Genomic DNA, 14,509 nt, shown 5'->3' with positions numbered 1-14,509 from the left:
TAATAATATATAATAAATATATATACATAATAAGGAAAAACCCAAAAAATGCATACAATAACCATCTGGTACCTAACCAAGAGTTTCCACATAGGAATGCATGGGGAAAAAGAAGTTCCAATGCAGCCTATCCTTGTCATTATGTTAGTCCAAACTGCAGCCAATCAGGCGCCAGCAGCCCTCTAGAACCTTCTCCTCAGAGCTCAAGCCCTCAGATTTTCTACCGCACGTCGTGTGTAAGGGAGTCTCCCTGAGCTCTGCTCAGTTTTCTTCTTCAAGTGTTCCAGTTTCTTCCAAAATGTCTTCAAGTAAGAAATCTCTCTTCAGAGCGTGTTCCTCTTGTGGAAAGCTGAGATTATATCATGATGACCCACACAGTAAGTGTATTTACTGCCTTTACCCGGACCATGATGTGGGTACCTGTAAACTCTGTAGAAAATTCTCAGAGAAAACTCAAAAGGACAGAGAAGGCCGTTTACTTGTCTGGCTTCAGAGGCTTAAAGACAAAGATAATGTGGTTTCTGACGCTGAAAGTCTGGGTTCAGGCCGTTCTCAAGCAGCTTCTAAACGTGGTAGTGTGCAGGAGGTGCCTTCGCCATTTCTTAAAAAGAGGAAAGTTTCCCTCACAATGGCCCCTGCGGTGTCTTCACCTTTGCCTACCACGTCTGGGCCCACGAGACAAAGCTCTCAGGCTCCTTCTGCTTCAAGATCCAGTATTTCTGTGAGGAAAACGGATTGGCCGTCGACGACGGGAGTTTCTACTCCGTCGACGAGAATGGTTGTCTCTGGTTCCAAATCGACGACGACAGTCACAACAACGATGGCCTCTGGATCGTCGTCAGCCTTAGCGTCGACGTCTTCATCGTCGATGAGAGTGGTTCTCAGCTCTAAGACTGTGCCTTCTGTGATTCCTATTTCATCGTCATCGACGAAAAGAGCTCACTCGTCGACGACCCGGTCGTCGTCGACTAGAAGTGTGAGGGCTTTGACTCCGTCTACGCTCTCGTCGACGAGCGCACCGTCGACGGCTATCCCGTCGACGAGGGGACCTATTCCATCTGCTCCGTCGACGACCGTTCCGTCGACGATGACTCCGTCGACGATGACTCCGTCGACGATGACTCCGTCGACGATGACTCCGTCGACGATGACTCCGTCGACGATGATGCCGTCGACGATGACTCCGTCGACGATGACTCCGTCGACGATGATTCCGTCGACGATGACTCCGTTGACGAAGACACTGAAAGTAAAGGTTCCGTCAACGAGGACTCCATCTATACCATTGAAGACTGCTCCGTCGACGGTCTCCTCGTCGACAATGGCATCAAAATCGATCCCATCGCAGAAGTCAATTGATGTCATGCCGTCATCGTGTACGCAGGACACTATTTCGACGCCGGCCTCTTCTTTTGTTACTATGCCTCTTTTGCCCTTGCAGTCCAGCAGACCACAGTTCGAGACTCTTGCAGAGCAAGAGATGATTAATCCTCCATCTCCGCTGTTTGCGACTGATTCTGAACAAGAATCTGATGGCCAAGCTCACAGTCTTTCGGACCTAAATATTAAGTGCCAAGAATTCAGTAATGACGAGGAAGAGGTTTATGATCAACATCAAACAACTCACACTCAGATTCCAACTGCGATGTTGCCTATCTCCATGATATCAAACCTCCAAAGTATGTTAGAAGACTACAATCGGCGTTTCCCACCAACGCCACAGCTTACAACGGCCCCACCAGTAGTGAATCCGGTTTCTAACCCGGTTCTGGCTCCTCCTCAACCAGCGTCTCCTGTAACTGTTCACCGTACTACATCGGTTCGTGTTCACACTACCATCTATCCAGAGGATGATGATGACGAGAATCCTCCAGAGCGTGAAGATGGTGAAGTTTCTGAAGTAGAAGAGGATGGTGAGGAACATTTGGCGGAGTGGGATGACTATCGTGCTCAAACACCATCTCCTTCTCAGGTGCCTGCAGCGGATTCTCCTCCAGTGGACATCGCAGGCTTCCACCAGTTAATGGATAGGGCAGCACAGCGTTTCAAATTGCCACGAGCACACCGAGAGGAAGATTGCTTCCTATACGATTTCAAAAACCAGCCCTTGAAACAAATCCACACAGTCCCGATTATAGATTTCATATGGTCTGAAGGGGAGAAGATAATGAAGACGCCAAACTCTCTACCAGCGCAGCTGCCAAGGTTGGAGAAGAAATACAAAGCTCCTTTAGGATCTCCAGCATGCCTTACAGGCCAACCTAAGCCCGACTCTGTCGTCACGCAGGCAGCTCAACGGGGTTCAAAGAATCCGGCATCTACGATCACTGCTCCTCCGGACCGTGAGGGCCGTCGCCTGGATGCTATTGGACGGAAATTTTCCTCCATGTCCTCTACTACAGTTCGAGTGGCCAACGCCATGGCCATTTTAGGCCGTTATGATCGCCAGGCTTGGGCTGATCTAGCCGCCTACATAGCGTTACTTCCAGATGTTTCCAAGGCAGAAGCACAGAAAATTCTGCAAGAAGGAGAGAGGACGGCAGAAGAACTTATCGATTGTGCAGTGGATGTCGCCTGCACCGGTTTTCGCCAGCTCGCTGGAGCAGCTGTTCTGCGTCGCCAGGGCTGGTTACGCTCGACTTCGTTTCGGCAGGAAGTTCAGGCACGAATCCTAGATATGCCATATGACGGCGAGTCATTATTTGGAGCGCATATTGATGAGGCGCTACAATCCATTAAAAAGGACACGGACACTGCACGTGCTTTGGGTACCCTTCAGTTTAGAAAACAGCCCTTTCGGGGTGCTCGAGGACGTGGCACTACGTCCACTTTTCGTGGAGGAAGCAGTCAATACCGGTCCTTCAACCAAGGTAACCAGCGTTACACCGGTAACCGCCAGCAGTCGTCCCGTCAGCAGCCTGCCAGGACTTACAGAGGGAAGTCTAATTTCAGAGGTCAATCCAACAAACGCCAGTGACTCCTCGGTCGAACGGAGGATTGGAGGTCAAATCTCTCTGTTTGGTTCTCAATGGTCCTCCATTACTACGGACCGTTGGGCACTCGACATTGTGAAGAGAGGCCATGCATTGGAATTTGTCGAGGTACCTCCTCCAACGCCACCTTCCGGACCGCCACCTCCGCACCTCAAAGAACTATTTCATCAGGTTCGCCTTCTCCTTCTAAAGGGTGCGGTGGAGGTTGTGCCAAAGTCGCAGAGAGGGAAGGGGTTTTATTCCCGTTTTTTCCTCGTCATCAAAAAGAACGGAGAATGGAGACCGATACTGGACTTGAGAGCACTCAATCATTATCTCAAGGACCAGACCTTCCGTATGCTCACGCTTACAGAGATCTTGCGTTTGCTCTCAGTCGGAGATTTCATGACTACCATCGATCTCCGGGACGCCTACTTCCATGTCCCAATTCTAGCGGCGCATCGCAAGTTCCTGCGTTTCAAGGTGGGGCACCTTCATTTCCAATTCCGGGTCCTTCCATTTGGCCTCCGTTCAGCCCCCCGAGTCTTTACAAAAATGTTGGCTCCAGTCATGGCTTTTCTTCGTCTTCAAGGCATCCAGATATTCCCATATCTCGACGACTGCCTTCTGAAATCACAATCCCGTGCACAACTTCTACATCATACTGCAATCTGCCAGACAGTATTCCGTTCCTTGGGTCTGTCCATCAATCTGGAGAAATCTCAATTGCAACCAACAACTTGCAAAGATTTTCTAGGGGCAACGTTGGACACCACCCTGACCAAAGCATTTGTTTCCCGGGAACGTCAACAGAGGATCCTCCGGCTAGTATCGCTACTTCTCGCAAAGAAGTGCGTTTCAGTCCGCTTGTTGAAGTCTTTTTTGGGGATGGCTTCGTCATGCATCGCTCTTGTCCCTCATTGCCGACTACGAGCGCGACCTATCCAACAGGCTCTGGACAAGCAGTGGCGTCAGGTCACCGGTTCCTTCAACGATCAGGTCTCCATCACCATTCCCATGAGAAAAGCGCTCAAATGGTGGTCACAACCTCACCAACTAGCAGCAGGCACGTCTTTTCTGTCCAACACCCCAGATCTAACGCTGACGACGGATGCCTCCCTGGAGGGCTGGGGAGCTCACCTCCAAGACCTGTCCGTGAAAGGGAAATGGACCTTCCATCAAAGGACCTGGCACATCAACAAGTTGGAGCTGATGGCTATCTTTCTAGCCCTGAAATCATTTCAACCAGTGCTGCAGGGAGAGTCAGTTCTAATACAAACGGACAACACGACCTGCATGCATTATATAAACAAGCAGGGCGGAACAAAGTCTCCGGTGTTGTCCCGCCTGGCAGAAGCGATTTGGGACTGGTCCATCAATCATCAAATCCAAATCACGGCAGTACATCTTCCAGGTTTGTCCAACCTCCTGGCGGACTCCCTCAGCAGATCTCGATCATCCAACCACGAATGGGAACTCCACCAGCCAACACTCGAGATGGTCTTTCACCGTTGGGGAAACCCTGCAATCGACCTCTTTGCGACTCCAGAGAACCGCAAATGCCCCGCTTACGCAAGCTGGCATCCCCACAAAGGGTCCCAAGGCAATGCCCTTCTGATGGATTGGTCGAATCTCTTCGCCTACGCTTTTCCTCCGATCCCTCTAGTACCTCGCGTACTTTGGAAGATGCGGAGAGAGCCTTGTCACATCCTGCTGATTGCCCCCAGGTGGCCACGACAGGCATGGTTCTCAGAGCTGCTACTCCTGTCTCAATGCAAACCCATTCTTCTTCACCCTCGAATGGATCTTCTCTCCATGAACAGGGGTCAAATCTACCATCCGGACCCCTCTTCCCTGAGCTTGTCAGCCTGGAACCTGAGCACTGTGAATTTGCACATCTAAGCATCCCTCAAGAGTGTCGTAACATCCTCGCTCAGGCCAGGGCCCCATCAACTATAAAAACCTATAAGTTGAAGTGGAAACGCTTTTGCCACTGGTGTGCAGACGCCGGAGTACATCCTTTGCGTGCCACGCCCGCTGAGCTTCTCCCTTTCTTTCTCCATCTGGCTCAGTCGGGTTTGTCACACGCAACTTTAAAAGTTTTTCTGGCGGCAATCTCACGCTTCCGCCATGATGGCTCCGCCTCCTTATGCTCATCCAGATTGATACGTCAGTTCTTCAAAGGACTTCTTCGGACTTTTCCACCAGTTCGACGTCCTCCTCCAGAGTGGCGCCTCAACATTGTACTTTCACAATTAATGTCTGCTCCGTTTGAGCCAATTCATAGCGCAGATCTCAAGTATGTCACCTGGAAGGTTGCGCTGTTACTCGCACTGACGTCCTCACGTCGAGTGAGTGATATGCATGCTTTCACAATTAAACAGCCTTTTCTACAGTTCAAACCGGATTCTGTGCTTTTACGCACTAACCCTACTTTCCTTCCAAAAGTGCCGTCAGACTTCCATATTAATGAGCCTGTTATACTGAAGTCTTTCTTTGCCAATCCGCAATCACCTGCGGAACAACGCCTGCACTCTTTGGACATTAAGAGATGTTTAAAGTTCTACATCAGCAGAACGGCCCAGTTCCGAAAATCAGATCAGCTCTTCGTGGCCTATGGCCGTTTTCAAAAAGGGCGACCAGTCACCAAACCTACAGTAGCCCGCTGGGTGGCCTCGGCGATTGCTTTCTGCCATCAGAAAGCGGGAAAGCCTTTACAGTCTGCAGTGAGAGCCCACTCTACCAGGTCTGTGGCCTCTTCGACTGCACTCTTTGCCGGAGTTCCATTGCATCAGATTTGCAGAGCTGCCACGTGGTCCAGCAGGCACACGTTCACGAAGCACTACAATCTGGGTGCCATGGCCGAAGGGGATACCGCAGTGGGACAAGCTGTGCTCCGGAATCTTTTTCAATAAGGTGAGCCTCTGTTCTACCCTCCTCCTATGGTTTCCAGTCTTGTGCATGTCTTCTTTATGTATACATACAGTTTTCTGACTTCCGTGACATGGATTTAATCCTGTTGATTTTAACCTGTTGTGTATACATTGCATCCTGGAAACTTTGTGTACGGATACGGACTGCTTACTATTCTATATTCAAGCATGTGAATCTATGAAAGACACCCCAATACTGGAGAAGAACAATTGTTACTTACCTGTAAACAGGTGGTTCTCCAGTATTGGTGTCTTTCATAGATTCACATGCGACCCTCCCATCCTCCCCTCAGAGGCTCGCTTCTCCTCATAGACTCTGTGGTCACTCTTGTGCTACGAAAATCTGAGGGCTTGAGCTCTGAGGAGAAGGTTCTAGAGGGCTGCTGGCGCCTGATTGGCTGCAGTTTGGACTAACATAATGACAAGGATAGGCTGCATTGGAACTTCTTTTTCCCCATGCATTCCTATGTGGAAACTCTTGGTTAGGTACCAGATGGTTATTGTATGCATTTTTTGGGTTTTTCCTTATTATGTATATATATTTATTATATATTATTATATATTTAGCATTTATTGCTATTTTATTTACCGTGGGACTCCCACTCCGACGACGGGGAATATTCAAGCATGTGAATCTATGAAAGACACCAATACTGGAGAACCACCTGTTTACAGGTAAGTAACAATTGTTCTTCTCCATCAACAGGCAAAAATTCAAACTTCAGCTACTACATAGAACTCCATTTGCATACACAGTGGCTTTCAAAGGTTTTCCACCCCCACACTGAGTGCTGGATATTCAGGATATGATTCAGATGTTTCCAGCTTGATGCTGTGTTTTGGCCTGTAGGGATCTGAGTCTTCTCAGTGTCATGGCTTTATGTATGTATCCTCCTGGTGCCCCATACTCATCATACAGTGGTGATGGCTGCATCTGGAGTGGGCTGGGGAGGCCGCCATGACAAGGAGGTGATAAGAGGTCATTGGTCTTCTTTGGAGCTGAGGCATCACATCATTCTTCTGGATCTGTGTTTCTTCTGACCAACTCTCAATGCTATAAGTCTGGTGAGTAACCAAAGGTTTTGGCTTCAAGTTTCAATCAATTGTCAATCATGTAGGTACATCAGGATGTGGGAACATTTCACGCACCGCTGTGTGGAGGAGCGGCGTGGGGGCGTCTAGGGATATTAGTTAAGTGCTTTGTTAATCTTAAAAGATGAAAGGTTTCTCTGGATCGCTGTCCGATCTATGCAGCGCGTCGCATCCGTCGGCCTCGCTGATTGAGCATTGATACCCCCTGCCCCCGTCCTGAGGAAGACCCGCAGCTGAGGACCAGACTCACCCTTACGCAATAGGGTCGAAACGTTGACGCCCCTGAATAGGCATACACTCTACATCTGACCCCCAACACCTGAATCACAGATGAGGTTACACTGTGAAGGAAACAGTTTAACAAATGTACTGTACTTAACTGTGCTTGTAGGGGTGGGCCTGAATATCAAAAGGGAACCATTTCAACTTATGCTGGATCCCACATGTCGTAGTATTTGAATTTCTTAATGCAATGACAATTGTTTCTTCTTTTCCTTTCTACTTTTTCACATGAGCACTAAACTTTCACACACACCCTTCTTCCTGAGGATAACCATGTGGATATAACATTGTACAGCATGTTTTTGAATCATTGTGCATTTTTTGAAACAACTCAAATGTGACTGAATAAATTTAAGTTATCAGTCGTTTGGCAGTGGCCTTGAAATTTATTTTGCCTATGACCTTATGTGCTTAAATGAATATCTTTATACCCATTTAATGATACTGTTTTGAACTCATGCCACAATAGTCTAGGATTACTGTTTTTCTATACCGACCAATACCCAGGTCCTTTGACTTTACTGGGTAACCCCATTTGTTATAATGGTCTCTGGGTTCTGAAGTAGATCAGTCGGGACCAGGCTCAGCTCATCCTGATAGCACTAGCCCCAAACTGGGTTCAGGCGGTCTGGTACTCCGACCTGCTGAGTTTGAGCATTTGTCCCTGCTTTGTCTCACTCTTTGGGAGAACCTACTATCCAACAGCATGTCAGCGTGCTACACTCAAACTTTCACAACTTGCACCTCCATTCATAGAGCAGGATCAGTTGAGCTGCACAATGGGCAAAATTTGTGGCCTGGTGAAAGAACCAGTGGTTCGAGCAGCTAAAGTCTAAACTATCTGATGTAAGTCTACTGGTCTTGTCTTTAGCCCAGCAAAGTTTGCCATGGATACTGCTGAAGGCTAATTGTTGGCTCTTACAATGTTTTTATGTTTGACCTCCCTGTCTAGGTCACTGTTTGTGATTTGTTTCTTAAAGGACATACATATGTGTTTCCTCCTGCTCCTTTTATTAAGCTGCAGTTGGTTCTTAGGTTAGCCCTTACTGTCTTGATGTACACACCTTTTGAGCTTTAGCACAATTGTTCCTTGAGCCAATTGACCCTTGAAACTATTGTCCTCTATGTAATTAGTTCCTCGTGCCATGTCATTGAAGTGCAGGTTCTGACAGTGAAACCACCTTATACAAACTTATCTCTGGACAAGCTGGTGTTGTGGACTCGCCTAAAATTTCTACCAAAGCTGGTGTTGCCTTTCCCACTGTGACAGTCTGTCACACTTCCAGCTTTTTTCTACATCATTTTAAGTAGGAGAAGAGACTGCACCTGTTGAATCCCAAGAGAGCCCATAGCTTTTATAAATATTACACTAAGGAGCACTTCTTGTGGAGTTCACTGGCTCTAGAAGGGAAAAGTAGTCCATAAAGTACCATATTTATCAATCTCTGCAAAAGAATGTGCTAAGCCTTGGCCAATAAGGAGCCTCCTGGGGGTCTTTTGGCTCATTCGACCAAGGCAAACCCTGACACTACAGCCTTGGCCTGAGGTGTTCCAGTGCTGAACATCTGCCAAGCTGCTATATGGGCATCTGTCCACCATCATCGAGGACTACTGCTTTGACTCTTATGTCTGCAGGAACAGCCGTTTTGCCTTCTTGGTTCTACATGACTGCCTGTCATAAGTCCACTCCACAAACTCATCTCCATTTGGAAGGTACTACTTTGGTATCTATTCAAAATGTGAGAAATCTGTGGCTAGAAGTATCCATCTGAAGAACAAGTACCTAACCTTGATTAGCCCTCTTTCTGGTGGATACTCTAACCTCAGATTCCTCACTGCTTGCCCTCCTTATCATTCTGTGGAATTAAATTCTAGATGCTAATAATGTTCCATGTTAGATTCTGTAGACTTTCATGGTTCTTAATCTGTATCTGATAATCCATGTCTAAGGGGGTAGAATGCTTTTCAGTAAACTGACCTCAAAATTCTGGATCCAGTCTGGCACCTGGTGGATTCAAAAGGTAGGATATGCACTTAGATAGACTTTCCACATGAAAGAGTATTACTGAATTTAAGTAACTTGTACTTTTAGAAGAACATTTCGTTTTTTTGAAAGACCTTTGGATTTTATGACTTTAGAGAAGATTACATGATGGAAAACAGTCGTAACAAATACATACATTTTCCTTATCTAAACCTGATACTTCGAAATCCTCCTGAGATATTTACCAGTTAGATGCTGAAGCTTTTTCAATTAATTTTACACATTTAGAAATGTCTGCTTGACTGCCTGCACTCTATGTAGCTGCTCGTTGAATTTAGCAACAACCACCACATGTGCATGTTTTTATTTTTACCAGAGAATTTGAAGACCAACAACAAGCAAGAAAGATTGAGATACTGAGTAAAATTTTGCGTGAGGAAGCTTTGCTGGAGAAGAAGAAAAAGCAGCAGCTTCCTTCTGAAGCGCTTCGGAAGTCTGGGGATAGGAGCCATGGACCTTCGAAGCTAAGAGCAAAAGCTCTGGCCCACGTTGATGAGATGTTTGGGGAGCAGAGTGTGGCAGCCCCACGACCGGTAAGTACTGAAAAAACACTCTGACAATGTCAATGATAGATGCTGCAGTATATCTTAAACATATATGTGCCTGTTAAGAAGGAATATTGCCACGCATAACACTGTATCAGCAACAGTGAGAGCCTCATTTAGACCTCGGCATAAAAACGCAGAGTATGAGTTGTGTCTTTATGCTCGATTTACTCTTTATTGCAAAAATTGGTAATAAAGTGCCCCATTATGATGGCGGGGGCAATCCGCCCGCCATCCCGCAGAAAAGGCCCCCGCCATATCACAATGGCTGTGGGGTCCACGGCGGACGGAAAGACCGTCCGCCGCTTTTCCGCCCGGTCAACATGTCGACCGGGCGGAAAAGGCTTCAATATGGTGGAGGTGTCTGACAGACAACGCCAGCCATATTACAATGTGGCCTAGTACAGTCTGCTTCGAGGGCCCGTTGTGGGCCCATCAGGGACTCCAGGGAGGGGTGGGGGGTGCACATGGGGGTTACCTATGGTACCCCCCTGCCTTAAAATGAACAACGTGGCAGGCCACGTGCGGTGCCTGTCACGTTGTGCATTGAAACGCACAACCTGCTTCTGTGGCATTGCGGCGGGCGGTGCTCTCTGCACCGCCCGCCGCAATGTTGCAGATGCCCAATGTGCCCACCAGTTTGGTGGACGCTTGCAAATCGGGAGTGCGGGACCCCCGCACCGTCAGCGGGCGGTCCTGGTTCCCGAGGGTATGGCGGGCGGACTTTGTCCTAATGGGGCCCAAAGTGTGCCAACTGTATTTGCAACGGTTTTTGTTGCTTAATATTTCTGCATTTTCCACTCACTTATACCACAAGTTAAAGGCTGGTTTTAAATCTGCACACCGAACACGAGCAAGCACACTTTACAATCGGTTCTTGATTGATCGTATTTGACTGGTAGACACAAATACTCTTTAGGTCTGTTTTTGATCAACCATCTTGCTCCAAATTGACCCGTAAGCTGATGGTTGATCAGCTGGGCCTTAGATATATATTTATTCACTAAATCACCTCGGTTTGACCCTAAATGTTTAAGCCTCTTGTTAAAAGACTATTTCTTTAAAGTATATGCAGGTGAAAGAATGGGTGGTTTCAAACTAGCCAGTACTCCTGCCATGTTATAGAGATTTTGCACTAAAGCAAATATTTGGAAAATTTATTGTAATCATTTTGCAGGACTTAGAAATTGTCTCCACTTTTTCAAATAAGAAAACTGGGTCAGTATTTGAATCCAAATTAGTTTTCTTCATTTTCTACTACGTAAGTTACAAATATTAGCTAAAATCACTTTGCTGTATGTTTAACACATTATTGGTTAGGATTTGTTGGTTACGTTGCTCATGATTTATAAACAGTTACACTTGGTTTCATAATCTTTTTTTATAGATTTTACCTAGTACCAAAAATGTTGGTAAGAAAGGCACCCAACTACAGGTAGGATTATTGTTACAGTTTATTCTATGATCTCCCTAAAGCAACAGTTAGTAAGACATCATCTGGCTCAATGCAGAAATAATATTAACATAAGCGTCCGGAAACATGTCCATGTGTCTCATCTGCGTAGATCATACTTCAGAAAGGGCACGTTTTAAATAGGCATATCTTGCACATCAATCTATTGAAGGTAAGGGCACCCTTTAACTTTGCAAAAAGTTTACGCCTTAACCTAGACCCATGTTTTAATCCTTCTTCTGCAAGTAAGGGAACTTCAGAGCCCTCCATTATAGAACTAGATTCATATCAGTTCGCTCTAAAATGTACTTACCTTTTGTAAATCTATGAAACAGTGGCAGTTCATTATGTGTGCCTTTCACCTTTCTCTTCTCACTGAGAAAGTCTGGTTAATTGTACTGCACTTTGTAAGTGTTACTCACCAAACAGTAATTTCCAATGCCTCTTCTTACACTACAGTGAACCAATAACATAATAATGAATTGTGGTAATTTCTGTTGCTACAGAGGGAGTGGCGTTCCCTGTCCTCTCTGCCTGATGATGACACAGATGAAGATGAACCTCCTCCAGAATCTCTACAAGACTTTGCCAGCGAAAAGACTGAGGAAGAGGAAGGCGAGGTGCTGGCTCAGCCTGAATTCCCTGGTCTCTGGGATCAAGAACATAAGCCTTACAAGGTGTGTGTTTTATTTAATTTGTCTTGTGTCTCCTGTCCCTCTCCTTCCTCCTCCTAGATGTTTTGGTATGGTATGCTGTTTGCTTTAAATAGTTGTCTTTCTGAAATTGGTAAGCCCTTGGAACACTTTCAGCAGAATGGCAACTTTCAACAGCTTGTGATGATATGTTATTTGGTTCTGGTTATATCATTGGTTATGTGGTTATGTTGCTATGTCTTATTCTTTGAGTAGTGTATACAATTTTGGTGTTTACAGGTTAAATCCTTAAGGCTTTGCCAATTCCATAGTCCACCTGTGCTTACCCACTCGCATGCGAACAGCCCCTGCTGCACAGCACCAAATCCCACGCCTATGGTCAACCCCTGCTGTGCGTATACTTTGCCCAATTACTTGACAATAATCAGCCACAGCCCTTATGTCTTGAAAATCAAAAGAAATTAAGTATAAGGGGGCAGGATAGGTGTACCCTGACCCCTGGTGTTTGTTGGAGTGTCCCAGAGGGAAATCCCCAAGTGCCAAAAGTACCACACCGGAGGCCACAGAATTCTCGCATGTTGTCCCACAGTAGTAAGTGAGGGGTGAGGGTGTGGGAGGTTGCTCGGCTGTAGGGTGTTGGCCAGGTGTGGAATGTTGGCTGCCTGTCAGGTGACACTGCAGCCAACCCTACGCTGTGTCCAGCCGAAGGCCATTTGCAGTAGAAGGTTGGCCATCTTTCAGGTTTTGGGTGCAGGGTCTGGACATTGGCCAGACCCTGTGTTCAATGCCCTCCTGTGCTTATTCAAATCTTATACTCCAATACAGAGCTAGGTATGGTAGTAAGATCTTAGTCTATGGTAAGGACATAGCAATTCAATGAAAACCCAAAGGTGAAAGTAGCATTATAGATAGGTATGATTTCGTAATAGTATCTTACTTAATTTTATTTTTTTAAACTAGAAATTCACAGAAAACAGCAACGATAAAAGTGACATTATAGTTAGGGCTATTAATGATATAAAAGCTAGGTTTTAAAATAAAAAAACACTGAAATTCACCAGTTATAATTTACAAAGTTAACTATACCATGTGCCCCCGCCATGCACTCCTTATGATCTCACATATTATAACAACTCATGATAATTTAAATTACATCATTGATGACATTACAGATGCAAATAGTTGTCTGTTCTTTTTTCCCTGCCTGTGCTCTTGTGGGAAGGGGACACTGGATGCTCCCTTCCAGTGGGAGTTGAAAGAAAGGTTTACTTCCGGCGGGCATGAGCGGGTAGCAGGATGGCCGGCTCTAATTCCGGCATTCAAGGATGGGTGCTGGCTAGGGAGTCGGTGGGGCCTTGGGCCTTCCCTGTGGCTCCAATGGGCATAGTGCTGTGGTAACATGCGAAAAATAACAACCTAGGCGACTACTATTTGCTTGTCTTATATAGTGACAGAGAGGAGAGAGAAAAACTAATAACAATAAAAATTCTGCTTTTTATTAACTCAATCAATATAAAAATACATATTGCATAAAAAGAGTTTTTTATATCTCAGACTCGAAGAGCCGATCACATCAATAATTAACAAATGACATCATAAATGTATACAAAAACATAATTAGTTAAAAATTAACAGTGGCACAATAATACTATCGACGCACGTTTCGGCGACCAGCGCCTTCTTCAGGAGTAACCACGTACTACCTAAAAGTAAAACAAAAGAAGTACACAACAAATGATATTTAATCAATTATAAAAAACCAAATTCACTATAATACATAAACATAAAATGCAATCATGAATAGACATTGAAGCAGAACTTAACACTTTATCCAATACATAATTATTCAGTAACCTCTCACTTTCTAACACATAAAAACAGACTAGTAATATTTAGTCTAATTAATTAGTTTATTTCATTGCTTATCCTATCACAAATATATAAAATTATTTGATACAGGGCAAACAAAGTAGGCATATGATACACCTTAATGTGATTACTACTTGGAACTTGTGATTACTCCTATTGACATATCCTTATTTACATCAATTGAAGCCTAAGGTGTTTGAAGGTCATTCCACATTTTAATAAGGTCCTAGTAATATCCTAGTAATATATCATTATTCGGGAATATCCACTCGTTGAAACCTTAAGCTCTTTAAGGTAGTTCGACCAATCAACAGATCCTGGTTAGTGTTTTTCGTTTAGTAATATAAAGCAATACTTACTTAATCGCAGATTTATGACAGCGCAAAATACCAAGGTATCAGCATGCAGTGATAAAAGTAGAGTTATCTGTAAAGATAAATTAACTATATGTAGGTGATATTTATATAGCGTTATCACTCGTCAATTACACTGATTAAAATAATAAGTTCAAGTTCAAGTTCTGTCATTTATAAAGCGCACTACTCACCCAGAGGGTCTCAAGGCGCTTGGGGGAGGGGTTCCTTATTTGTCGTATAGCCAGGTTTTAAGTTCTTTTCTGAAGGAGATGTGGTTTTGAGTAAGGCTGAGGTGAGTGGGGAGTGAGTT

General features: G+C 45.3%; 1 protein-coding gene across 2 annotated transcripts in view; it reads left to right on the top strand.

Moving 5' to 3' along the window:
* The window catches only part of CFAP74 (cilia and flagella associated protein 74), a 1,279,283-nt gene that overhangs the window by 287,444 nt on the left and 977,330 nt on the right, over positions 1-14,509 (top strand). For both annotated transcript variants that reach the window (XM_086921531.1, XM_086921532.1), the window contains exons 12-13: positions 9,640-9,856; positions 11,828-11,998. In XM_086921531.1, coding sequence (XP_086777657.1) covers positions 9,640-9,856; positions 11,828-11,998 — 388 coding nt within the window. The remainder of the gene's footprint in view (positions 1-9,639; positions 9,857-11,827; positions 11,999-14,509) is intronic.

This window comes from Lissotriton vulgaris, chromosome 5 (assembly GCF_964263255.1).
Source record: "Lissotriton vulgaris chromosome 5, aLisVul1.2, whole genome shotgun sequence".
Taxonomy (NCBI): Eukaryota; Metazoa; Chordata; class Amphibia; order Caudata; family Salamandridae; genus Lissotriton; species Lissotriton vulgaris.
The sequence above is the reverse complement of the archived record's forward strand: the minus strand, read 5'-3'. Positions and strand labels throughout refer to the sequence as shown.